The sequence below is a fragment of the Tubulanus polymorphus genome, chromosome 1, assembly GCF_964204645.1.
Source record: "Tubulanus polymorphus chromosome 1, tnTubPoly1.2, whole genome shotgun sequence".
In the NCBI taxonomy this organism is placed as follows: Eukaryota; Metazoa; Nemertea; class Palaeonemertea; order Tubulaniformes; family Tubulanidae; genus Tubulanus; species Tubulanus polymorphus.
In genome coordinates this window covers 2,822,969-2,849,913 of record NC_134025.1, presented here as the reverse complement: position 1 = coordinate 2,849,913, position 26,945 = coordinate 2,822,969, and the positions used below count along the sequence as shown (strand labels likewise).

The window sequence follows — 26,945 nt, the reverse complement described above, 5'->3', positions numbered from 1 at the left end:
AGTTTTTCTTATGCACAAGCTAGAATTATGAATTGCAGAGAGAAACACCTGTTACAACGGTTTATGCAAAGTCTGGTATTAAAATTGAAATGAAGCCTCACACATTGGTTTTTGTCTCGTAGGTTGTTCTGTGTTTATACAGTTAGAGTAATTAAACAGTAGTCTCTACAAATGAGGTATGTTTAATTTATGTAAGTCCGGTTTTTCTGGTAGCTTTTACGAACATTTTGTTTGTATAGACGGTTAGCTTTATTGTTTAGATTTTCAAGCCAATGCACAGCTCTCTCAACAACCCACTAAAGCATGCGTTTTCTATGGTTAATATTTGACAGTCGCTATTGCTGGAAGCACACGTATATACGTCATTGAGGTTTGCCAATTGAACTGAAATTAACTCCATGCCTGTCGAATATAGGACTAGACCTGTAAATGGAGTTGGATTACAAAATCGCAAGAAAAATGTGATTCTTTCTTCAGATTATTGTCACTGAAATAGCTGACTGATATGTGCGTACGTATATGGACGATCTTTGTAGCAGATCTCTGACCTTCGTGTTGATCACATATTCTTTTAACAGCCGGATTTTGTTTGCAGGTTTCAATGGCATTAAAAACAGGCAGATGTTCAGGTCAACACTGGATGGCTCGAAAAACTAATGCAGCGCTATCCGTGCCAGTCGGTATGAAAACCTGCATAGTCTGAAAAGTATTCGACAAGTGAGTATTTTTGATGAATTTTTTCCATCACTATTATACTAGGTCTATTGTGGGTATTGTTTTGATGTTATTTAAGTGTTATTACATTTTAACCTGAATAAAATCGTGGACTAATGAAGTTGCCATCTCTGAGGAGGAGTTAACCTAATCGTATATAATATTACAACATCACATCAGTGAATTCTATGAATATGCCCTGGGAGAAATTAAAACTGATACCTGTAAATATGATAAATTTAATGTACTCGGGTTTTCTGAGCAATAGGGTTCTATGTTGCGCTTATTTATTAATAATCGTCATAGGTGGCAATATCGAACATTTAATCCATAACAGAGATGGACAGCAGACATTTGCTTTCGTTCAAGCGATACATACGCGACATAAGCTTTGTGGCTTTTAGAGATGTGCACTTGTCTCAGGGGATAGTGTTGATTTGTATGAATTTGAATTGCTAGTGGGACGAAACACGAATATGTCGGGTAAAGTTTCATCAAATATAGAATAACTTCTAATTCATCGCACGTATTCAGATTATTGTCATCAACCATCAACTTTCTGTTTTACTTTCATTTTGAATATTTGAATTTTGATTCTGAATTATTTATCAAACTGTAATGTTACAGCATATGAATAAAATGTAGACTGGAACAGGTGGTGTTTTATGAAATAAACTGTTAAAATAGATCGGCTCAGTTTATAGTCGATGTACGTGTACGTGTGTCTGTGTGTGTTATTTTATGTAATTCAGAGCAGAATGTAGGTTTTTTGAATATGAACATGTGAGTTTATTTTGAATGTTCATATATAGGTCCAATAGTGTTTGTTGTTCTCATTTTACTTTTACTTAGATCGGACAATTGCGGCCCAGTCTAATTCGGTGTTTACGGCACCATTACATTTTGTAATTTTATAATTACACCACCGCAATCTATTATTTAGTGAATGCCTAGTTGAACCTTTTCCAAGTCAATGGTCATTTCATGTGGAGACAATTAAACAGCCTTAATCTATCATTGTGAGGTGTGCGTTATGAGTGTTTTGTCTTGCTCAATATGTACTAGGCCTATTGGCAAGTTGCAAGTAAAACGATCAGCTCTGAAGTGAATACTTCATATTTAGTGAAACCATGGACTCAAATAAACTAACCAAAATCAGAGAATATATGATATATACAGTATATTATGAGGTAAGAATATTTTTCAAATCTGGACATTCCCAAAATTCAATTTCATCCATAACAATAGATACCGTTAATACTTAATAATATGTATTTACACGAACTGATTTAGAACTATTGATTTTGAACCAGATGTCCATCCGATTAATACTTTCTTTGAATTGACTATGAATTTGTATGGCCGATTATGTCGAATGATATCGTCGTATCCCGGGAACAGACTGTAATAATGAGAAGTATGTCTATACTGCGTTTCTGTCACGGCAAAAGGTAACAATGACATTCATCGAATTTTACATCCATCCCTGGATTTAGTACCAATAATCTCTATTCAGCTTATCGATCAATATTCGCGTTTGATGAATAATAATAGGCTTCCATAGGCTGAACTAATCAGTATTATACAGCGAGCAATATGTTGCAGATGAGGCGGCAAGTGTTGATTATCATAAAATATTTATTATGTTTTAAACTATTATCAAAATCGTTCAGTTTTTCTTGCGAGCAATGTAGATTGAACTTGTAGTTTACTTTTGTGTGCGATTATCAAGCTGAAATAATGCTTCTGAAATCTTAAACGGTTCTAAATAGTGTCACACATGACCGGTCAGTGAACCTTCAAAATACTGTTAATAGTTCATTAAGAATGATAGACTTATTTGTTGAGAAATACCTGTGTATGTGAGACTATCTGCATGGGGTACCTAACATTATAACAATAAAGGTAACGGGTTAAACTCCCCCCTCATGGTACAAATCTCCCATTCTCCTGAATTCAGATTCAGATTTTTTTAATCGAAACAGTCACAATTATTATTGATTGTTCATTTTCAAACCTGAATGATTAATGATAATTCCTTATGAGAAAATTTTTTTAATTTTCAAGTGGCCACTCTTGATTAGCCGGTAGTTGAATTCTACTGACTGAGTTTGAATGGTTGGATTTAATCAACCGACTTGAACCCCTAGACTAAAAATATTGTCCCTAGAGTAAGTAAACCTTAGCAGGCTTTTAGCGATCATGTTATACGTGCTATCAATTGAAGGAATTTTTAGGGGTTTTTACGTACATTCAATGGGTCTTTATTTAATGGTAGATACAATTTTTACATTTCAATTTGTTGTAACCTCACGTCAAAGATCACCAGTCGAAAGTCTATGTATATATGCTCAACTTCAAAGACTTCTAATTAAATGCTAGGCTAATACATGATGATTGTACAAAATTTATCAACCAATATCATTAACTTAATAAACAAGATTATTATGAGCAGTTAACAAAAGTGTAGGAGTAAATGCAAATATGACATGAGTCTCTGGTAGTTGCTTCATTGATTTCTAAGAATTCAAATATTGGCAACTACACACCTTCCATGACAACACCAGAGAACAACCTGCTCAGGGATAAAGTGTAGTAATTAGAATATTATGACCTGTTATCAACTCATTATATAATATCATAACTTCTTGATAACAATATCTTGCAATCTATATAAAGTGTACCTTTACTCAGAAACATAAAATTCTCACCGGATACCTATTATTAGGTATCATAGATAAGTGATTATTCTAACGCCTTTTCGCGTGTTCAGTTTTTCTATTTCTTTGAAAGGTTCATCGAGTATTTCTGTGAATGTATTCGAATGGTAGAAATTTGTCGCTAATTTCTCGGTCAAGCAGGTTGAACAATTCCAAAAGTATGAGTGATAAATATTTTAAAGAAACTCGCGTACAATAGCGCTTTCCAATTTTGAAAACATCTTAACATTTTTGTCGTTCGTGTTGGTTTAACGCTGTTCGAATTGACTGACATCATTACAACTTCAGCCAGTAGCTGTTCAATTGATTGGTCTTCAATATTGGAAGGCAGAAATTATGTTTTTTTGTCGACCATTCCTACAACAAACAGCGATGTTGGGTTACCAGACAGCCAGACAGCTGAACAGTTTGGAATCATACCTAAGCGACAACAATGACTACATTATAAAATGGAGGATAAAGATTTTCATTGTTGTTTGAAGTTACAGTTTGGAATACCAAATAAATAACGCTTATTCACCCACCGAGGTTCAATCATTACTTCTTTTGTCAGGGGCGGAGGAATTTTAAACAATGTTTGATCAATGTCAGTAATGGGGTAACGCAATACGGTTTACAAGCTGTAAAGCCGGTGCTGGGTAAACTGGATCAAGAGAATTTCAGGCAATCGGTAATTGTGCAATAAATGTTCGGTGGTATTTTTGACGGTGTATCTCCGAGCGTATATCGATATTTCTATTCTCTTATCCGATACACGAGTGATATATACAATGCTCCTCCTCCTCATCTCGTCTCGATGGTTGATATCACCATGGATTTCACCTCCCGTCATGTGTGTCTCGCTATATCAACTATTATACTGCGATTGTCTGCGGATGCACAATATTGTCCCACGTCTCAGTTGATGCATACATTATGCTAGTCACAGGTAAGTATCGCAGAAAGGATTTACACATACAGGTCGAACACAACTAGGAACCATGCTGAAAATGTTTGTTTTTGGTAAAAGTTTTATGTTTTAAGTTGTTGCAAAACTTGTGTATATTTAGGGTTTGATTGGTAGGAAAATTTTGGGTTTTTTTTTTTTAATGCAATGGTTATTGAATGAAATAATTCTGTTTTCTTGTAAATATCAGTTTTATTGTTAAAACACCTTTTGTCGTCTTGCATAAATGAATTCCTCTCATTATATGTGGACCACGAGGGTATAGGTGAATTAATTGCCTACTGACCGACACTGAACCTTTTAAATACCACCAATAAAACGACAATAAACATTTCACATGACTGCACCATGTTGATTTCTTTGAAAATATGTGGCGTATTATAATTCAAATACTAAAACTATCATTTTTGGAAAATCATTATTAACGAATCCCCTGATTTAGAGACAGTCGGTAATGTTTGATAATAATGCAGTAATAATGATAGTTGCTTCCAGTTGCATTTTTCCATGTTCATGTTCTCGAAGCTCTGGTCTCTACGAGGTGCCATCCAGGGCAAGGATCTTAACTGTCTATTAAAACTGCTCAGAGATGAAGCAATTTGACCTGCTGCTAATGATAAAATGTTCATTGTTTGTCACATACTCAATGTAGGTTTGTCATAAACAAAAACAAATGTCTTTAAAGTTGTATCATTTTTATATTTTTCAGGAAGGATCTGTTTCTCTGACGTGAAGGCGCGAATCGCTTGTCACCATGGGCGGGTTATTAAGCACGGATAGCGATAAGGTGGAAAAAATGGCAGAGGAAAAGGTTCGTTATTGCTTTTCGAAACGTTCAGTATCCAGTTGCACAGTTCTGAGTAAGAATTTGACGGCGACCGATTGAAAATATTTGGAAATGAACTAGATTTCGATACTCAACGTTGTAGCAGTGCGGTCACAGCTGTGCAACTGGATTCAGGTTCCTAGACATCGTCTAGTATGCAGCAATAGATGGCTCACTAGTTCCACCGTTCACACACTCGATACCGATTTCTATTAATTCTGATTGATTCAATTTTGTGCTATATTTGCCCATCAAATTCAAAAGTAATTCATCTACTCTTCCATTTATAAAGCGCATTCTTCACAGACGAGTGTTCATTTTGAGTTGAAACCTTGAATTACAAATACTGATTATAAGACAATCGTATAACTACCGGTATATTCATCGATGGCTATTTTTATTGGTTGTGAATCGAATCTAGGTTTTTCTGATTTACTCGATTCAATTTTAGTACGGAAAATACGTGTATGATTAGGATAACTAAAAGGGGGGCAGGTGCTCGGCGAGGAGCTGCGATGAGGATAATTGTCGAGTAATTTAGAAGGAGATTATTATAGATATACTTCATATAAATGATATCGATTGATGATGGGATTTGACAAACTGCCTCGAGGAAGACAGTGCACAGATAATGTCATAGACAGTCGAGGCTGTCGTCTGCTGCAGTTATAATCTTTTGTTGTTGATGATGATTAGCGCTTAAATCATCATATAGCGGATACATAAGAAACAGTTTCTAGGTAAGATAATGTTATTTTCTATATGCAGGTATAAACATGCATAGATTAAGTTGTTTTTTTATAAAGACGTTGTTGTTGACACTGTCGTATGGCTGTGTCACGTAAAGTTCATACCTGTGTCTACGAAGCTGTTGCATAGATTTATGCGTTTATCCCCGCAGTTCCGTTCTCTATTCATACATTTTTATGAACAATAAAAAATCGATCCAAAGAGAAAATCTGCGCTGGAAGTCGTGCATTTCGTATTGCGGTCGTTGTGTCAATGAAAGTTCAAGTACAAAATGCAAAATAGAAAATACACATTTTAAAATTCGTCGTTAAATGAATAAATTCATTTGCTAGATTGACACTGTATCAGTAATAGCTCGTTGTCGCTGCTTAAGTTCATATCGGTTCAGAAAGTTGAAATGCTCGGAGTAATTTTGATAAAAACTCAGGTAAATTGTTGTCGTAGTTTTTGAAATACGTGTATCTTTTTATTTCGAAGCAGTATTTATTGGTTTCGTAAGCAATATATATATATATATATATATATATATATATATATATATATATATATATATATATATATATATATATATATATATATATATATATATATATATATATATATATATATATATATATATATATATATATATATATATATATATATATATATATATATATATTGTTTTTTGTTTATTTGGAGAGAAATGTCAAAGTACAAGATTTGTCTTCGATGTAAACTTATCTACCAAAACATATCCATTTTGGCGATTAGCCCATTTATATGTCATAATAAAGTATTGAATTTTTTACAAGGTAACGATGAAAGACACTTCTTTCTCAGTAAAGAGGTATTATACATAATGCATACATATCCTGCTGTCAATAAGTCTAAGATTGAAATTATGAAACCACAAGTATTTTTGACTTCCGATTGAAATCCTTAAAACGTCCTCAAACAGTTGTAGGTGTTATCTCTTGTATCTAACCGGTTTAAACCGATGAAAAAGAGCTTTTCATTTGAATATGTGGAGTATTAAAAATAAAGAGATTACATGTGTCAAAAAGAAATAGCGTCTACTCGGAAAAAAATGCAAATGGTTTTCTTTGTATTAGATATTTCACCAGACACGTTATATTATAACGTTATAGTTATATTTACTATAAGGATTTGTGTGTAACCCCTTCAGTTTTATTTACACAGATGAATGATGGTCATACAGTGGGGCTGGAATTTTATTTATGTCTTTTTGATATTCTTAACATATTCTATTGGATTTTTTAGACCGAAAAATGCATTGAAATCCATCTGGCTAAAAATGTAGTTTTAGAGTACATTACGATATATTCGATTGCTTTATCAAAATTTTTAAAACACCGTTTTGTAGTTCAATGGTTTGTTTCAGTTTATTCACCGCAATTATTAAGTTTTTGAATACTGGTAAGTTCTGATGCACCATCTGCTGATGGTCTACATTTTTCGTATTAATTATCTACGCAGGTTGTCGCGATTAGGAATAGAACCGTTGGCTATGTTTGATATCAGTGCAACATGCGAATATTGAGTTGAATTTGTTTCGTTCGGATCTTTGCCAGCAAAGGTCACCTATCATCAAACGAATCAGAAATTACCCCTTCAAGCGATATGTTTGTTTCAAAGTTTGAGATAATGAGGATTTTTGACAATATTCTCCATATTTTCATCGCAATTTTCCAAAACTGATTTTATTTGTCTTTGTCTGCATTCTGGTATAGTGTCAAACTTTTCAAAGACCCTGTTTCTGGTTTGTGTAATAGTTTCCAAACCTTCAACATGAAGGTTCTGCTTGTGGCCATGTCTAAACCCTCAGTAATATAAGGCTCTGCTGTGCAGTAATGTCCACACCTTGAAAATCCAAGGTTCTGCTTTGTAGTTGTGTTGGGCACTTCACAAAGCTTGGTAATGGTGGTATTAGTAAACCTTAACAAACCCAGGCTTTCCGTGGTTTATGATTGAGGTGAACTCCCCAAATGGAAATGTCCGAATTTCCAAATAGCCTGGCCCTGCCTCGCGTTATCAATATGTTGTGTTCTGTCTTCTTCTGTCAAAGCATGGAGTTCAAACCCTTATGTCCAAGTCTTCCCGTGAGCCAAGCCCTGCCTTGTCGTAATATCGAACCGTTCAAGAAGCCTGGCTGTTTGAAACTGTTGAAGAAGTCTGGTTCTGCCTTGTTTCAAACTGTTGAAGAAGCTCTGCATTGTGATTGTGTCATGAGTCATTGGTAAATGCACTGCGACTCTCAACGTGACAACAGCACGTCACACACTGTATTCCACCAGTTCCATCGTGTAAGTGCAAGTATAATATTGATGTATCATACAGCGTTCGACGTTGTAAACGTCATCGGAATTAACTCTAAATACATCATCACCTACATATAAACGCCTAGTTTTAATTGGTAAGTCATATTTTCATTAATGAAATGTTAGACGGATTCGCTGGTGCAACCAGTAATGAAATTTGTTCTCGATCACATCGCGGATTGATTTAATTAATTCTCTCAAGTCAGGTCAGTATTACAGAGAAACGTAGTCAGTTCTAAGAATTGAAGACTTTTTAGTTTCAATTTTTCAGTACCCTGGCTTTTAAAGATGCCACACAAAATCTCCGAACGACATCGCGGTTACTTTACTTAAAAACGCTCGTATCATATTGAGACGTTATCGCATTCTACGGTTTGTCTCGTGTTGATTAAAGTAATCATGAATATGTCAGTTTTGAATTGAAGGAATGTTGATGGCTGAAACTACTGGGAATGAAAGACTTGTATTCGTTCCATGTAAAAATGAAGTTCATTATCGCTGCAGTGTCTCCTCGCTGTTAGGTCTTTTTACTTGATATCGAAAACACGAAAAACCAATCTAAAGACTTCATTGTAAGGAATTCCTATCTGCGCTGTATGGTGTTGGCTTTCACTTAATGCGGAACCTGGGGTGACCATTTATTTTGATTTATTTTTTGTAAGAAAATTTGGCGTTGTTTTAATGTTGTGTAAAGAGTCGTCCTACGTCGCACCTCCCTGTATTGAGTATCGCTAAAAAATAGCACATTTATCATACTACATGTGACGTGTATAATCATAGTGCGGGGGTATATTATTCATACCCTCACGACTCGCTCGTAGATTATGTGGATTCGTGTTAATCCTTCTGCCTAATACTGTCATTCTCGGTTATATAAGACACAACTTTTTTGTCGGTGAACTGGAAGGTTTATTAGCAGCGGTGACAAGAAGAGACTGGAATAAGTTGCGTATCGATTATGTCCCAAGAACGAACTCTCTTCATAATTATTCCTATCTATCACCTTGATTTGATATGCATTGATTTCAGCGAAATGGATGCATATTTTGGCCGTTGGAATGCGTGCCACAGCATCGAGTCTTTTTGGCCATCGACTTTACTATAGCCTATGTTTGGACTTTCTTTCCAGTAGCCCCTGCCCCTCGATACTCAATACGTATCTGTTTCCTAGATATGACATTTATACCGGAATGTGAATTGGGCGTTGACCTGGCTTCCATAGATTTAGTAGAATAAGTATGTCTGTTATTCTGGAAAGATATTTACTATTCAGATTTAATGTCTGAGTATGTCATTAAATTTAGCCTGTGGGCAAATTTGTCTGAAAAGTGGAATATAATTCATTAAATCAGTTGATGAAATTGTTACTGATAGTGATCTGAATCTTATCAACAATGATGATATTTTGTTGGAGTCACTATTACCTGTTTCTAATCTACAAGCTGATCACCTTTTCCATGAATTATATACACACATAGTTGTATGAAAAGTGTACGCTGTATTTAATATTGTATGTTTTATGTTGGCGCTCATTTGCTCGTAAATATTTTAACATAATGGACACATTTGGCATGCAAATTGTTTTTCAATGAATATAGCAGGGTTATTGCTATTTGGTTGATTTATCGATGATATGGGCGTCTTGCAAATGGAGTTAAGGTCGTCTTTCAATTTCCAATTCCCAAATGAAGCTTTGCCTTTTCCCGAGTTAAGTCATGCTTGCAGTCTGTTATTACGAATTTTTCACTCAATTCATCTTTTTATCGTTTAATTATCGATCTTCGTTCGACTGTTATTAAAACAAACATTAAATCCACTTAAGGGACTACATGTATATTCGTCGAAAGCCGTAATTCCATGAAAGAAAATGGCCAATTTCCAAATGTGTGATCCTATCATTAGGCAAGCATCGGAGCCAGCTAATGAATGTATTGATCATGTCCTGATGCGGTCCGCTTTTAGTTTCTGCTTAATGAGCCAGGAAAATGCAATTCCCTCAGTACGGGGCTGTTCAGGAGTGCTGAAACTCCATTTTGATTGTTTGTAGCTCGGGAATGAATGAATGTTAGACCCCTGGGTATACTTTCTATAAAACAAAATGCATGTGCATTAGTATAAGCCGGTATGAATATTTCACTAAAAAGTATTTTCCATTAAGTATTTTAGCCCATGTTGCCCGTTCTAATCGTGAATATCGACTGCGCGACTGTTGATCGGTGAACTTAAATTCAAAGCGCTTAAAATAACGTAATCTTCTGCTAATTAATCAAAGATTACTCGTTCATCGAGGTGGAAATTATCTGATTGATGCATTTAATATCATCATACAGGTGGTTGAAGTATAAAAACACACTAAACGCATTATATTTTCATTCTTATCTTACAGAAAGTGAGGTCTCACTATGGAGAAAATGAAAATCTGCCCGGCGTGAAACGATGGCCCGCTGAGCCACCGGACATTCTACCTACGTATCATCTGAGCAGTGCCGATACCGAACAACTGGCACACGGCCATCAATTGGACGAACTAAAGAAAACCGTTGTCGTGACAAACACAGAACCGCAACATATCGGTGATTCTCACAGCTTTTCAAACTGTATATTACGTTCATCTAGTAGCGATAACGTCATCCAGTCTATCGGACTCATTGATTATAAGTTTAATATTTGCAATAAATGCGGTCATTCGATAAATCCTAGTCATCAAAAAGTGCAACCAGTTGATACGGAATCGACGGGAAATTTGTGTTCACCTGAAGTTGGAGATAAAGAGTTGTTGTGTCGTTGCGTCGACGAGCATTTCCAAACAAAAACGCCGTTGATTCTAGAATCCTCGTCATTACGTATCGAATCCGCAACTAATCACGAGGAATATTTATCATCATCGCCGGCTGAATGTGAACAATCTTCAGAATCTGTGATAACCCCGGTCGAAGACACTCCCAAACGTTACAGTATACTAGACAAGTTCTCGTGTTGGGTTAACGAAATCGAATCTAGATTAACACGACCACGATCGTCGACGAGTAACGATTCAATTAGTCGTCGTAGAGATTATGATAATACTCCGACGTCGGAGGAAGATCGGCGGTCAAAAGTTGATAAGCGTGTGAATCGAGTTGTTGTTAGAAGCGCGAGTGATTCGACGCTGTACGCGAACAATCAGCAGACGCCGAATAAAGACTCGCTCGTAACTTATATTCTATCCGAACATAGTCGTTGTTTAACTAAGTCCGATCCGAATCTGATATCTGTCAATCATTCACGTATCGATTCGGGTGAAACTACAGTAAACGATTTCGTATCGGTGACACATGTGAGATCTGGTCCGGCATATATTCACGCGAGATCTGGTCCGGCGTGTATCTACGCAAGATCTCGTCCGGCGTGTATTCATGACAAATTTTTCAAATTGGACTCAAAATTGAGACATCGCTGTAAATACTCGTCGTACGGCTCGAATGTTGGCGTAATTCGTAGCAGTGATAGATTAAAAGGGAACAATTTGTCAGTTGATGAATCGATTTCGTTGTCGGTGTTGGATGGTCGTTTTACCCGCTGTACGAGTCGCGTCGATGATGATGACGAAACTAAACATGACAAGGAATTACAGCCAGTCGGATGTTTTAACGAATATAAACAGTCAGATAGTGCGTTAACTCATCGGTTTGGTAATAATTCACTAGCGCCGCGAATCAAAGACTCCGATGATGAGAACTTCAGGCGTAATCCGATTGTGATTACGTGTGAAACGGAATACTCGAAGAAAAATGAGCAAATTATTTGTGCCGCCGATGGTGATGATATTGATACCGATGATGATGTGCCTGTAATCAAACCTAACACCTGTGGTGATTCGGTGAAAAACTGTATACAAACCGTTCGGATAAACTCGTCTAGTTTAGAGTCGCCGGGACAAGAATCGAATTCGGATTCGTCGCTCGTTGACGTTGTTTCAAAGAGTCATCGAATTAAAGAGGATATATTACCGTTGGTAGATCCCACGGGATACTCTGATGACTGTGATAATGTCAGTTTAGAACCGATATCGCAATCTTTCACCGAAATCGACAGTAATTCAAGTGCGAGTACCGATAGCGCCGTGAAATCGTTGGAAATTTGTGAAAAATGTCCGCGCTGCACCTCTGTAATATTGGCAGAAAACTGTGATCAACAATTTTGTTCGTGTGAATTCAGTCGTAGTAAGGAAGACCTGAATAATATACTACGCGAAAAACCTCGTTCTATCGTAGAGAATGAAGTGGATGAATCTATTGCTGATAGCTGTGATGTTTTAGTCGATTCAAATAGTGGGGTTGAGGATAATCTGATCTGTGGACGATTATTGGATAATGTCGAGTTGTTGAGTGAATCCGATTCAGAAGATACTTCTTCCTCCGAGAAGTTCGGCGACCGCGATAATAATAATATCATATCATCGAAAGAATCAAGCTGTGACAGTGATTCGGTTGAATCAGCTGTCGCCTACGCTACTGGACAAAATATACAACTTCCTGTTATCGAAAACGACTATTCACGCATAAATAGGTCGCGATATTGTGATAATATCGACTTTCTTAAAAAAGCCGATTGTAAAAATTTGAGAAATAGCCGCGTCGTAAATTATACACTTCCGTGGAAATCTATTGAAAACTTTCCTAACATTACGGTATTCACGACCAGTTCCGATCACGGATTTTTAACGCGACAAAAAAGTCGATTTTCGCATATCGCCGCGCGGACTCATATTTATACGATCGAGGAAGAAGAAAGTGAATGCACCTCGTCTGAGTACGCGGCGGCGCAATCGGCGGCATTACGAAATGAAATTGATACTCATTCGAACAATCACGCGGACTTAGAAGAAGACGGACATCAATCTGATTTACTGTTTAACGGGCAACTGCTCGATGAAACCTTAAATTCGAGCGAATACTTATCGGTGCATAATGATTGTAACACGGTGATAAATGAGATCACCGACCGAGTTGACTTTAACAACGCCGCTCAACGTTATCGCCAGTTTCTGTTGAGCGCACGTCGAAAATCAACGTATGATACACCAGGAATTTATGAGGAACTGTTGCGACTTTGTAATCAGTCATCTTTTAAATCATCGTCGAGCAGTTCTGATAATTTGGATGAAAGAACTGATGATACTAGTGAAAATGAAGACGATGATGATGATGATGATGATGATTGTTTAAGTCAGTATTCGTATAAAAGTTCTGGTTTCGAAGTTCGTAAGTCGTCTGAGTCGGGTACGTACACGGACGAATCGGAAATAGTGGTACCTTCTAGTAATGAAGATGATGAAAATGATGAAATAAGCGATAAGTCCGATGTAGAGAAGCGTAGTAGTTGCTCAGAAGAAAGCGACCTATTCACCGATGACGATGATAACGATGATCTTTTCGCAGCCCCGGTATCGACGTTCCAGCGATTTTCACGTAATCGGACTTCATTCCGGCGCGCTTCGATAGATTTAAGCGTTTATGGATCATTTCGCAGACGCTCGAATTCGATCGCGTGTTTGTGTCCAACTCCTCGTCTACCGCAATGTACGCAAAGCCTCGATTTACAGGATAACGCTCGCTGCAGACGTTTCAGCACATCAGTTATTATGGAACCTAGCGATGACGTGAGTAAATCAGGTAAACGGAAAAATATCGCGATGACCAAAACAATCGACGAAACGAAGAATCCCGGCGGGGAATGCGTAAAATCTCCGGAGAGGAGACGTGACAATTTGAAAACTAATCGTAATAAGTATGGCGCTACAAAGGATGAAATTCCGAGAAGTAGTCGTACAGGTTTTGACCGAGAGATCGTCGGGCAACACCTTTCAAAGATACAAAACAGTCCGTATTTACAGAAATACCTGGAGAAAGAAGGCATCGGTAAATATAACTTGTCGTCGGCGCCGCGAACTAGTCAGATTTTGTCGGATCCAAAAATACAGAAATATCTACTGAATCGCGGCGATGGAAGTAAAGCACTGGAACGCGCGATACAGAAACCGAAAACTCGATCGTCGCAGGCTGCACCGTCGAAACCTTCTTTAAACGATAAAAAAGATAGTGATAGCGCGACAAGTGCCGTGTCCGATAAAAGTGATTCGAACGATGATAAAGAATCAAAAACTCAACAAACTAGCGAAACGGTGCGTTTAGTCGTTCGCCGGACTAGTAGTCATAGCGATCTAGATAAACTGAAGGAAGAATTTACGAACGTCGATGAATCGAGAAAACCGACGGTTAAGATAAAAGATTCCGAAAACGATCACGATGCGATTTTCAAAGAAGAAGCCAATTGTTTGGATGTAGCTATAAACGGAGACGATAGCGGTCAAAATAAAACTACGGTTGTTCGTAGTTTATCGTGCTCGTCGCCGCGTCCGGAGATTCTCGTAACCGATGAAGCCGAAAATTCTAGCGACGCCATCTGTGATAAAACGTCGTCGGCGAAGTCGCAGTCGAGTTTAGGCGGATTCAGTCGTTTGAGGGCCACGTTTCTGAAGTCGAAGTTTTACATACCGACATTCGAGGAGTTCAAGAGACGACGGTTCGGATCGATTAAAGTTAAAAAGCCGGATTTCGTCGAACCCGGGATAAAACGCACCGCGTCCGTTCCTGTTCTCAACGATGAAGATCAGGATTCGCATAAAAGTCAAAATCTCGAGAATCGTCATCGTAAATTATCTCACGATCCGCGGTTGAGTGCTCCGAATTTGGATGCGGAAGAATTCGCCGAGGATTGCGGATCTGAAATACCCGTGGCTAAACCTCGAATTCGCGGTAGGACTATTTCGGAAAACGAGGCCAGGTCGAGATCGACGGTTAAACAACACGGACGTTGTAAAACTGCCCCTGAACAATCGCCTAAATCACCTTGTAATGAATCATCCGATAGTTCTAAACAAGCATCACCAAAGGATAAGCTTCGGAATAAAATGAAAATGTTTGACAAATCAAAGAAAACCGAAAATGAGGATTTATCAGGAGATAGATTTACGAGAACCCGAAGGCATAAATCTGATCTGACTGGAACGCAGACACAGGAGAAAATAATTAGTCAACCGAAACGTCACAAATCAGACGTAACAAATAAAACTGACAGTAGAGCTAAAAAGCATTTAAAATACGTATCTTCCACTGATACGGCGGTGACCAGGAAACAGTCACCACTACCTAAACCTCGAGAAAAAACACGACGTAAAGGAACTGCAGATAAACCTGAATTAGGAGGAAATAACTCAGACCAGTCGAGCAGCAGTCCAAATATCAAATACACAAGACAAAACTCTAAATCTAGTTTGAAAAATCAGCCATCAAAACCCAGAGATCGCAGTTTAACGAAACGCGAAAGTTCAGAGAGTCTAACCTCGATATCCGGCGATTCGACGACAATTCCTCGAAGACGAAATAAACCGAGAGCGACGACAGATCGTCCGGTATCGGCTAACCTCGAAAATATACACAAATCTAAATGTCCAGTCAGTGCATTTCAACCGTCATCAACTTCTAATCAGGTAAGTTGAAACAGTAAACTGAAAACATAGAAACGGTCTGAATGTTGTATTCGGTGTCAAGATAGAAAATTGTGGTTCCGAATGAGCTCTTGTAGTTGATATGACTGATTTCGAGCTGCTGTAAGCAATGTTGGATAAAAGCTTTTATACAAACAATTCCCTAATGAAAACAGGCCTCGATTGATTTTTTACTCCCACACGTCAAATAGAAGTGAACTGCTAATTGGAAACGAACCAATTTTTGTATTTCATTCATAAAAACAATGCGCGCATTCAAATGCATTGAAATCATCAGAAAAATCTGTTATTCAGTATTGTTTAGATCTTCAATTTTCATAAAACAGCAGGTATATCTTGCGACAATACTATTAGATAATACTACCATTGCTCCATGGTATACGTACTTGAAATTAACTCAGAACATTTCCACTCTGCTCTAAGTGATTAATTGGTCTGTAGGGTAACTGAAGCTGAAGTTCGATGATTGAAATTTCCTGATATTTTTCTATCGTAGCTAAGTGACAAACAAGAATCTAGTCGCAGTAATAGTGAAACAAGGGCTGCAAGGGATACACTCATAGCGAATCCTGTTGAAAACCGATTGTCTCAAAGTTCTGATTGTCTTAGTATTGTAAGCTTCCCTATATTCCTTGAGTAAAACACAAATCCGTGTGTGCAACCGGTATGTGATAAATATGAATCATCTATTCTTAGTCCGGGGTGTCGAGGTCAACTTCTGATGTTACTGACATAAAGGCTGAAGAAAAACGAAAGATGAAGAAGCCTAGGGCTTATAAGAGTGACCCGTTCAAATCTGACGAACAGAAGGCAAATCAGTATTTTCAAAAAGGTAACTGACTAAAGAATTTATTCATTTTGAATTGAGACAAAAAGTTTTTGAAAACTTCGATGCATTATACATTAATATGATTCGTTAATTTATCAGACCATTTGGGCAGAAGTAGTGAAGATTTGCTGAGGACAGTATTATCTCAACATGGATCGGAAAGTTTACCTAGTTTAGATTGCGATACCGATATCAGCTCGGAAGTAAGTTTCATCAAATCTTCCTTTCACATCTTATAATAAACGCAAATTAATTCGATAACGTATTTCGATTCAGTTCCCATCGAAAAGATTCTCGCCGAGTAGAAAGATCAAAAAGATCAGCAATGTGAGCACGACGAGCGTAGATAGTGGTGTCATTGGTCATGCTAGCTCACGAGAACACATCGACGAATATGACCGGTTTCAGGTACAGTATATATTTATAGCCATTATTCTAAGTAAACTGCACGAACTGAGACGGCAAGCTGTGCTCGAATAATTACAATTTATCACTTATATTAACAGGATAGTGGACATGGTTTCATAGAAGTGGAGAGAGTTGATAGCGGAGTAGGATATGATATCTCAAAAGACGTGCGTGATAGATATCAAGGATTGTTGTGTGAAGATTGTGATCAACCTGTAGACGATAGTTTACTGAGAGACGAGATGAACTTAGTTTGTAAGAAGTGTCAAGAAAGCCGCGTTGAGAGGAAAGAAGCTATGCAGGAAATAGTAGACACTGAAATCAGTTACGGTCGAGATCTTAAACTCATCAGAGAGGTGAATTAGGTTTTTGACGTATAGCAAAAAGATTTAGGCTACAAGTAGCTCTTTTGTTCAACCTTTCGAATACTTTATATCGTTTTTAGGAATTTCTCCTACCTATGCAGAAGTCTTCCCTGTTAAGTGCGGAACAACTTCAGTCCATATTTTTGAATCTCCAAGAACTTATTGACATAAACGACAAGTTTTCTGACAGTTTACTCGATGCTATCGAATTGGCTAATGAACAAGGTGATGAGGTAAGGTCATATCTGTATATCAACGTTTCTCATCACTGATAATCGGATAAACTAATTTCGGTTTAATTTCCCTGTAGGATCTGCACTCTGTTCGTATGGGCAACATCTTCATGGATTTTTCCTTCATGTTTATCGCATTTGAAAACTACTGCGTGCACCAGGTATGTATTTGAATAGGATAGATACGGATTTTGCCTCCCAAGGTTTTTTATACATTCTGTGATTGTGCGCGTTTTCTCGGATTCATCGCCTTGTGTAAAATAAATATCGTAGATGTAAGGCTGAAATATGTGACAAGTTGTGTTACTCAAATTTGCTTTATGTTACGGCGTATTCATCTTTTCATCAGCGCTCATTCTCATTGATAGCCTCACATCGGTGGCTGAGATATTACACGCAATAGCTGGATATGCACGGATAAATGCCTTAGTAATTTTACAGCCTCAGTTATAACCAGTTACGACCATTGAACTGCGCAGCGAGTTCCACCATTTTCAGTATCCATTTCTTTGATACAATATGCAGACACTGCGCTTAAAGCAGAAACCTGTTAATACACGTATAATCTTCTACAATTAATGAATCATAGTTACAATGTAATATGCTTTCTGCTCTACTCGTCTACTGAGTTTAAACTATGAATGGATTATTGATTGATATATTGATCTATCCTGAATGTTGTGTTATACGCGTCAGATATAGCTACAGATCGATGGTAGTTCTCCGGCAACCTTTGATAGATTTGTAGTCTTTTATTCTTTATGCAGCTTCATACGTGTCTGATGTATGAATTCACTTCTATTATAAGTTAATCCATGCAAATGAGAAGATTGTAAATTTGATTTTGTACAAGTATGATTTTTTATGCGCTCATGATTTATCGCTATTCCAGCATCACACTCTGTTAGTTGAAGCTAGACTAATCAATTAGATGATATGAAAGGTTATTCTGTTATAAAGTATCTGTCTGCGTCATTTAATGACGCTCGTCTGAAAATCCATCGATCGTCATTGATTTCTTTGTTCGATAAGCCGACTTGTTCTAGTCATCATTTGGCCACTCGTGCACAGTCTCCGTACTCAAAATCGAAGACTTAAATCTGTATCAAATTGATGCAGATCAAACCATGGACGATCCGTGGAATATCATTGATTTGATGAACGGATTCTTGATTATTAAGATTCTTATTTATTCATTGATGGCAAATATTTCTAATGAAGCAATGCCTCTGAAGTTATCAGTATATTTACATTTTAATAATTCCATTTCACTTGATTCAAACCTAGACACGTGAATGTATACATGTATATATACCATGAACACATGATAAATTGATAAGACCTGGTAGAAATGATTGAATATCAGGGGATTCTTACATGCCTAAGATTTGACTAAATGCTTTCATGAAACTACTTTTTATTTCAGGCTGCAGCTGCAATACTTCTAGAACAGTTAGAAAAGGAAAAGGAGCTTTTTCGTATATTCTTACAAGTTTCACAGACAGATAATCACCTTCTTCGCCGTATGAATCTCAAGTCTTTCCTAATGATTCCTGTCCAACGAATCATGAGGTATACATATATATGTCTACTAGATCAGTATCATCAGTGGCTAAGACTGTTATAATAATGAGTTTATACTTATTCCATCATTTCGCTAGTATATCTTGAGTTATATCTGCAGGTATCCACTGCTGTTATCTAGACTATATAAAGCCACTCCACATTCTCAAGATGACAGATCTTCCATTCGAGAATCTCAGCTTAAGATTGAAGAAATTCTGGAGCATATAAACTCCGTAAGTAGTATAGCCATGTAGTAGCACAAGAACAGCTAAATGAACATTTGAACACGATCCGTTTCTATTTCAGAAAACTAAAATTCAAGGTACAAGTGTCGGAACACGAATTAAAAAGTTGTCAGTGGTTAAGAAGACTTCCGTTGCCGAAAACATCGAACTTCAGAAGGTTAGTGACATATGATTAGACAATCTCGTCCTATCGCCGTCCTATCATGCGTGATATTTTTATCGCGATGTTTGTTCTGTTGGAAAATTAGGTTGCATTTGAAATCATCGGAAAGAACAGAAACGAAGCATTTTGTGTACATATGGGTAAATTGAACTATGCACAACCAACTGATATTACCCACTGGCAGAAGAAGGGAAAAGGCATTAAATTCACTCCAGCTCATGGAATCATTATTGCTATTGGAAAGGTTAGTATACCTGCTACTAAACCTACTAAACATGCATTTATTGATAGAAAATTAAGTCCATAGCTTCAATTAATTATTGTTTTACAGAGTAAAGAAAACTATAATGTTTATGGAGATCAGTTATTTTTTCCGAAGAAATCTGCATTGTCGGAAGGCATTCTCGTATTACTAAGGGACAAAGGTGGCAAATACGTTCAGTCCAGGGTATGCTTATATACATTGCAGTCTGTGAATGAAGCTATTGTTACTTCTATAATTGTTGTAATGTTTTACGTTTTCTGGTGTTTTTTAGGATCCTCTATCACTGGAGAAATGTGTAGTCACTGTCGATTCCGAATATGAAGATGTTATTGAAATTCAGGATATAAATCGTGAAACTTTACTACTCAAGGTATTCACTATCACTTTATTCATTGGCGTGAAGATGAATAGTTTCAAAGAATGGTAACTGATGTGTATTTATTTAATAGGCTGATGCATCTGGTGAGAATAAAGTCTGGTTACAACACTTGAAATACCAAGCAAAAGATTTAGGAATGTGGAGAAGGCGACGTCATGCCTTACCCAATATCATGTTTAGCAAGCCTACAGATTCTTGATACCGGGATGCCATCTAGTATTACATAGGAAAATTTATAGCTCATTCAATTCTATGAGGCTTTTAAAAAGAATTACGAAAAATTAACACCAAGTCTATGTTACTTAATAAGAGATAATTGAATTGTATTGTGCCGTGCCAAAAAGTCGAAGTCAAAGTCAACAAGTCAATAAACTTAACATATCATTTGACCGAAGTGTACTAGATTAGGTGTCAAGGATGAAAAAACTCAATCAATGCCAAGTTACGACATTTGATCTATTTATTTGACACACATCTATATGAATTTGTGCTAGTCAATGCGTGTGCAGTAGATGATGATTTGGTCTACTTTAAAGAATTTTTAAATGGTGCTATGTGTTATTTTGTTGGTGATATATGTATACCTTTTACTGTTTTGGGTAATTAATGCTGCATATGTTAGTTGTAATTGCTTGAATTCTGAAAAAAGAGTGTGGAGATATTGTGAAATGCATGTACTGTTTATTTCCTCTAAGTTTCTACAGTCAAACTCATCTGTTAAGTCTTCATTAGAGGACTGTATTTTTGAATCCAAATTTGTGTTTCCAATTCCATTTACCAAGTGTATGTCATCATTTGGATAATTCATTCAATGTCCCAGTTATGATGACTGTACGACTGTATTTATGTGTTGATTTTGTGAATAACCTGTTTGAGGGGCCAGGCCACATATACACGACCGGTCATAACGTGTTCGGGCCTTTATATGGGTAGAAACGTTAAAATTGTGTACTAAGAAATTCTTGATATCTCTTGAGTCTCACGAGAATAATCTCATATTGTTCGAATACGCCCTCATTTATTTGAACAAGTATCAAAATCGAAAATCTGATGACGATTTATTTGAACGTCTAGATTTAGTCAAAATGTCTGGATTTTGCATTTCTTGTAAATTTCGTACCAACTGTAATGTGGAATGAAATCTGTATAACAAATTTTCACTATGCAGGATTTCCTTCCCACCACGTGATGAAGCGTATTCATTTCAGAAGTGAATTCTTTTATTCTCAAGTGTCCATGATATCTCGGGATGATTGCATTTGGTCGAAGGACAAAAACGATTAGAGGAATATGGATCTTTGGTCAAAATGTTTTAGGTGTATAGATATCTGTAAATAATGTGTGACTTGTTAAAAAGTCTCTACTTAAAGTTGATTGCTTGAAATAAAATTTAGGTTCGAAATCATGAGCACGGAAAAGGAACCAGATTCTGATGAAACTTAGATCTGTGATAACGAGTCACGGGGAAGTATCGGGTAAATGACTGGTCATTATATCATTAGGAATTTCCATGTTATTCGTGGTACATGTACAATGTATAAGGTTAGCTTCTTAACTGTTTTTATGACACGAGTTAAATAACCTATTGTATATACGAAACATTCTGTATATTAGTTGCATTGTATAAATAAATTGTAAAATTAAACAAAAAATCCTGTTGGTTGAAGTTTTCTAAATGTATTTATTCTGAAGAGAAGAATGTGACGTCATCACAGCGCCTCAGCCTCGGGCCGGTTCAAATCGTCTCCGCTTGGTCTCGGATAAATGTTGCCGGAAGTCGCAGTTGATTGATTTGTCTGACGTCACGTGGGTAAATGAAAGCAACATGACCGACTCATTGTTAAGAAATGAGAATCCAAAAGACCTGGAATGCGTCAGAATTAATCTGCTTTATTTATTCATTTTCAATAAATCTAAGTAATGTACATCTTTTTTTCACATTGATTGAACGTTCTAATACAAGCTGGTATTACAAAAATAATCAATAGAAATTAACAGTTTTGTGCACATATTTACATCGGTGCGTATGTTTTTGACAGCTGATTTTAATGAGGATATTTCCGGTGACGATTTTCTCTATTAACGGGACACTCGTTTCCTCGTCCATGAATTGGTCTTACAGACATGTTCATATCAATGCAACCGATTTCGGCGTTAGTCACATGTTCAGTCATCTGTACTCTAATTTGGTAATTTGCCTAGAAAGAGAAGTGCAACATTTTTCGTTAGTCGCTGTATGTGTTTATAGACCTTCGAGGGAGCATCGAGGCACATCCTAAAAGTGTCAGGAAAAAATTCTGGACCAACGGCATTTTGTCTTGAAATATTTTTTGTTCTATTGAAGTGGTTTCTAATGGTTTCTGTTGAATTTAATGCTCACATTATTTGGAGTGTGCTTTTTGCTTAGAAATCCGATTCTTTATAACTATTTCAGATTTTGAAAATTGGTCTTTTGTTGTTTTTTTTTTGCCTAAAGTTTGATGGTTATGTCTTGACTTCAAGATGCCTCTAGATGTAACTGGTAGGCTTCATTATTGGAAATCATCTCGGGGAGATCCCCGGAACCCAGCCCTCCTCCTGGTATCGGGGGTCCTTAGCGCTCCCCCTAAGTGAACTCCTGCTTGGTTGTTAAATTATTTTCGTATTCTTATGGCAATCTTTATCAACACTTACCTCCATGACTAAGCTCATTCCCGGTAAGTTTGGTAACGGTGGGAGATATAATGTCCTGTAACCGCTGTGCGCGTATCCTCTTTTGAATTTACATAAGGCCTGCCGACTATTCGCTCCGGCAGATTCTATGATTTGAGATATCTAATTCGAATTGAAGATAGAAATGTCATAGAATATGATAGATGAATAAAAAAAGAATCGTAGAATTTAGGGAACGGGTATATGTGTTCACGTGATAATAATCATCTGATCGAAGGTCACTTTCAACAATAGATTCGAACTTTGAAATCAATGCCTTCCTATCGACGTTTGATATATGAATCGCTAAATCAAAGTTCACTTGTTGAAATGCTTTGATCGTATTAAGAATCTATGAAAGTTAATGATTCCAATACATACATTTCTTTTAACCGTTTTTTTTTTCTCTCAAAAGTTTCTCACCTGGTGAGCAATACATTCTGCTTGCGGGCCCCACCCTTTCATTGCCTGCAGCAGCTGACACGAATCAGCATACTCACTGAAATAGAATTGTGTTATCTTAATAAAATAAAAAAATTACAACAACAAAAATATGCCTCAATCAACAAAAGAACTGAAATATGACTATCCATAGCTATATCAAACTTATGGAGTTATTAATTAGTGCGCAGAATTTATAAGGTTTTTACGTACCACGATCCGATGTTTTCTACACACGGAATGTAAATTGGCATCCAACCTTGTCTGATAATTGTTAGTTTTAGTTTACCGTTACCCATGTCTCTGTTTGAACCTCCGCTGAATGAGATTGTAACGTTACCGGGTACCATCATTGGCATCGGTGCCATGCTGAAAGATGACACGGTAAGCGGTCGATCTGGATCGGAACCTGTGGCATAAAGGATATCATCATACTCCAAAACGTCGATTAAAGTTAGTCAATAAGCGTGGTGTCTATATCGAATCGTTTCAGAGTCCGCAATAGCAACATTCTTATGTCGGCAAAAAAGATTTGGCCCGCATTCTGAAAGTATCTTTAAATTCCATTATACGACTCGAGATGAACTCGATATTGCCACTGATATAAACGTTTTAGAGATAAGAAAGTTAACTATTGTTACTCATGATCCTGTGATTCTTTCACCTTTCACACATTAGTATAGCAAATGTTATCTTCGAGTACTTTCGAATTGAATGTGTTTTTAATTTAGCTCCGGGAAACGTTTAAAGCTATGTATATCCTCGCATTTGCATTTGCGCTGAAATTCATTGTCCGAAGGAAATAGTTTTTTATTCGTTTTATGATTCAAAAAACTATATCTCTATTGTTCATTGTATGAATTCTAGGCATCTCTAACCTCTATCGGTATGAACTTTAGGAAACAGCATTATTTCTAACTATAAAATGGATCGTTCTACAAACGGACTTACCACAATCACGCCACCGAAATATCTTTATTAAGCTTCTTTTAGTCCTAGCCGAACGAGCATCTATCGTAGCGAATGACAAGGCTGCCAATATACATGCCACTTTTAACCACATCTTGGCTTCTCTGCCTCGTGAACTCAGTGATAAATCCTTAGTTTTTTAAATGTTGTTTCGAATTCGAAAGAATTCTCGATACTGGCTGTGAAAGATAGAACTCTTAGGGGAAATATAACACTTGGAAGTTTATCTTGTGCTTATAACTCTCTCGATTGGTCAATAGTTTCGTGACGTATCCGAACGCGCGATATCAAAACATAACGATGATCTTTTGCGTTCTAAATATAACACTTTAAGTAGATAAGAATTCGTGAAGAAAATCGTGGAGTTTCAATCGAACGATGTTAGATTCATGAATATTCAATGTTATGACCGGGCATTTGCATGTGTGTATGTACACTAGCCTCATGTGCTTGACCTTCGAGCAATTTGTTTTGAAATCTAATTGTCCAAAATGCGTATGAGACTAATGCTAAATAATGAAATGAGGCGTTTAATAGGAACTGATGGAATTTTAAACGAATTCTGGGGAGAAGTTTTTCGAATTTCTTTACAAATCTATACGCATGAATCACGGAAGGGCGTGTTCAGGTGAAAAGCAGGCGATATCTACGATCCAATCAATTTCCAACGGCTATTTCTAGGAATCATCCGATGTTATTCTCGTGAAGCGTAAAGCATTCGCGCATTATCAGGTTCAAGGGTACCTAATTCTAAGATAGTGTTTGTAAATATCCTCGATATTTACGTGTGTATACATTGCTAAGAAATTACGTAGATTCGAAGAATAAGGTCAAATACCCGCTAAATAGAATGCGATTTTAAAGTTAGTTTAACGTTTGTAAATTACAAATATTCTAGTGACTTCGAATTTTTCGTCTATCACAGAGGAATCAGATATTTCAAGCCCATATCTATTTAGGGGGATCGGGATTCGTTCACTCATCGACGAAGGTCAGCCCTGGCGCCGGCCTAAAGAAAATCTGAGCATGAACTTTGAAATGATTCACTCATTCACTTTTTTGTTAGTTCCCATTCCAAATAGGCGCATGCTTTCAAGCCGACTTGATTCGATATAGTGTGTCGGGTGTGTCCACAGGAAGGGCATATCATAGTTGAAACCACGTAGTAACAATTTGTGTCCAGCATCAAATAAAGCATCTTGTATCTGTGTGGGTTCAAACCTTAGAATAGTTAATATATGAAGTGGGAAAAATTCAAAACCTGTTTGAATATGGCACGGTTGTAAAGAAAAACTGGTTGTACATATTCAGCGTATGTTCTATATTCACGAAGCAATGAATTGAATATTTTTGAATATCGAATTTGAAACCGCATTGCACGTCACCAGGATACCGGTCGCCACTACGTGTATACATTCGTTGGAAAATGGTGAGAATCTCATAAACAATTTAAATTCGAGTCTAGAAAAGTTTTTTACGCTTTGATATTTAGCAGATGTTGCGTATAGATCTTGTGTACAGAAAGTATCTCATGATCGTATTTGTATAGACAAACATGTTGATAAGGTTGGATTTATTAGTTGATGAATTGAATTGAATTGTATTTCTATATTTATAGGCTATCCCGGACGATGATAGTGGTCAGTAATAACTTCTTTTAAAGATTAGAATTGTTGGTGTTGTGTCTTATCACTGAAAATGTGTCTGGTTTTATTCATAGATTGTATGAGAGAAGCTTTTGAAATGTTTGATAGAAATGGTGACGGTCACGTCAATGCATATGAACTCCGTACTGTAATGCAGTCATTGGGAATGAATCCAACTATAGCCGATATCAAAGCTTCTTTAGATGCGTATGATATCGACGGTAAGATAAAGAATAGACCGGAAAATATTGAACTTCCTCGTCAAATTGTACTATACGTTTTTGTAATCAATCCCTCCATTAAATGTCAGGAAACGGGAAAATCGAATTCAACGAGTTTGTGAAAATGTTAGAAGACATCCAAAACAAACATCCAGATCCAGATGCTGAATTAAATGCCGCTTTCAAAATATTCGACAGAGATGGGAACGGTAAAATCTGCGCTGCAGAATTGAAATATGTCATGAAACAAATTGGCGAAAAACTCACAGATGACGAAGTCAAGTTAATGCTAGATTGCGCAGATATTGACAAAGATGGATTCATTAATAAAGAAGGTGCATTTCACAAATCCTTACTTATTGTATTACGTTTACATCCCTTATTTCATGCCAAAAATAACAACATGTTTATTCTAGATATACATTTCAAGAGGGTAAAATATAACACGTATATATTTTTTCGTTTCAGAGTTCTGTGTGATGATGAAAGGGACTGGAGTATTCAAATCGTCGAAATCATCGAAATCGTCGAAATCGACGAAATCTCGCAAAACATGAATATATACCAGATAACTGCGGCGACATTATTACATGTATTATACTTTATACCTCATATTTCTAGAATTATAGAATATGTTATTCTTATTATCTGTGTCAATTTCATTGTTTATGATTTTTGGTCGATTCACTTTTTCTCAT

The 26,945-nt window shown here is 36.8% G+C and overlaps 3 protein-coding genes and 1 long non-coding RNA gene across 5 annotated transcripts; 3 read left to right on the top strand and 1 right to left on the bottom strand.

Annotated features, from left to right (window-relative positions):
• The first annotated feature begins 93 nt into the window (after window positions 1-93).
• On the top strand, window positions 94-5,117 carry LOC141914369 (uncharacterized). 2 transcript variants are annotated; one of them, XR_012620825.1, is made up of 4 exons: window positions 94-176; window positions 333-511; window positions 596-717; window positions 5,090-5,117. It is a non-coding gene; the product is annotated as an uncharacterized LOC141914369 (long non-coding RNA). The 2 variants fall into 2 exon arrangements; XR_012620819.1 differs by having other exon boundaries at window positions 111-176; window positions 261-511.
• LOC141915359 (uncharacterized) lies at window positions 5,117-21,891 on the top strand. Its single transcript, XM_074806852.1, has 16 exons — window positions 5,117-5,191; window positions 10,664-15,808; window positions 16,323-16,439; window positions 16,523-16,658; window positions 16,755-16,858; window positions 16,932-17,063; window positions 17,162-17,419; window positions 17,509-17,661; window positions 17,739-17,822; window positions 19,088-19,233; window positions 19,346-19,460; window positions 19,534-19,629; window positions 19,721-19,879; window positions 19,967-20,083; window positions 20,172-20,270; window positions 20,350-21,891. The coding sequence occupies exons 1-16, from the start codon at window positions 5,135-5,137 to the stop codon at window positions 20,476-20,478; spliced, it is 7,047 nt and encodes a 2,348-aa protein (XP_074662953.1). The 5' UTR covers window positions 5,117-5,134; the 3' UTR covers window positions 20,479-21,891.
• Window positions 21,892-22,149: 258 nt separating this feature from the next.
• Window positions 22,150-24,582, bottom strand: LOC141914276 (ganglioside GM2 activator-like). The gene is made up of 5 exons (XM_074805551.1): window positions 24,363-24,582; window positions 23,625-23,820; window positions 23,394-23,469; window positions 22,953-23,093; window positions 22,150-22,477 (listed from the first exon to the last, which is right to left on the bottom strand). Exons 1-5 carry the CDS (start codon window positions 24,472-24,474, stop codon window positions 22,325-22,327), a joined length of 678 nt encoding a protein of 225 aa, XP_074661652.1. The 5' UTR covers window positions 24,475-24,582; the 3' UTR covers window positions 22,150-22,324.
• A 1,111-nt stretch (window positions 24,583-25,693) lies between these two features.
• LOC141914299 (neo-calmodulin-like) lies at window positions 25,694-26,853 on the top strand. The gene is made up of 5 exons (XM_074805583.1): window positions 25,694-25,809; window positions 25,999-26,020; window positions 26,101-26,247; window positions 26,337-26,582; window positions 26,716-26,853. The coding sequence occupies exons 1-5, from the start codon at window positions 25,807-25,809 to the stop codon at window positions 26,802-26,804; spliced, it is 507 nt and encodes a 168-aa protein (XP_074661684.1). The 5' UTR covers window positions 25,694-25,806; the 3' UTR covers window positions 26,805-26,853.
• Window positions 26,854-26,945: the final 92 nt, after the last annotated feature.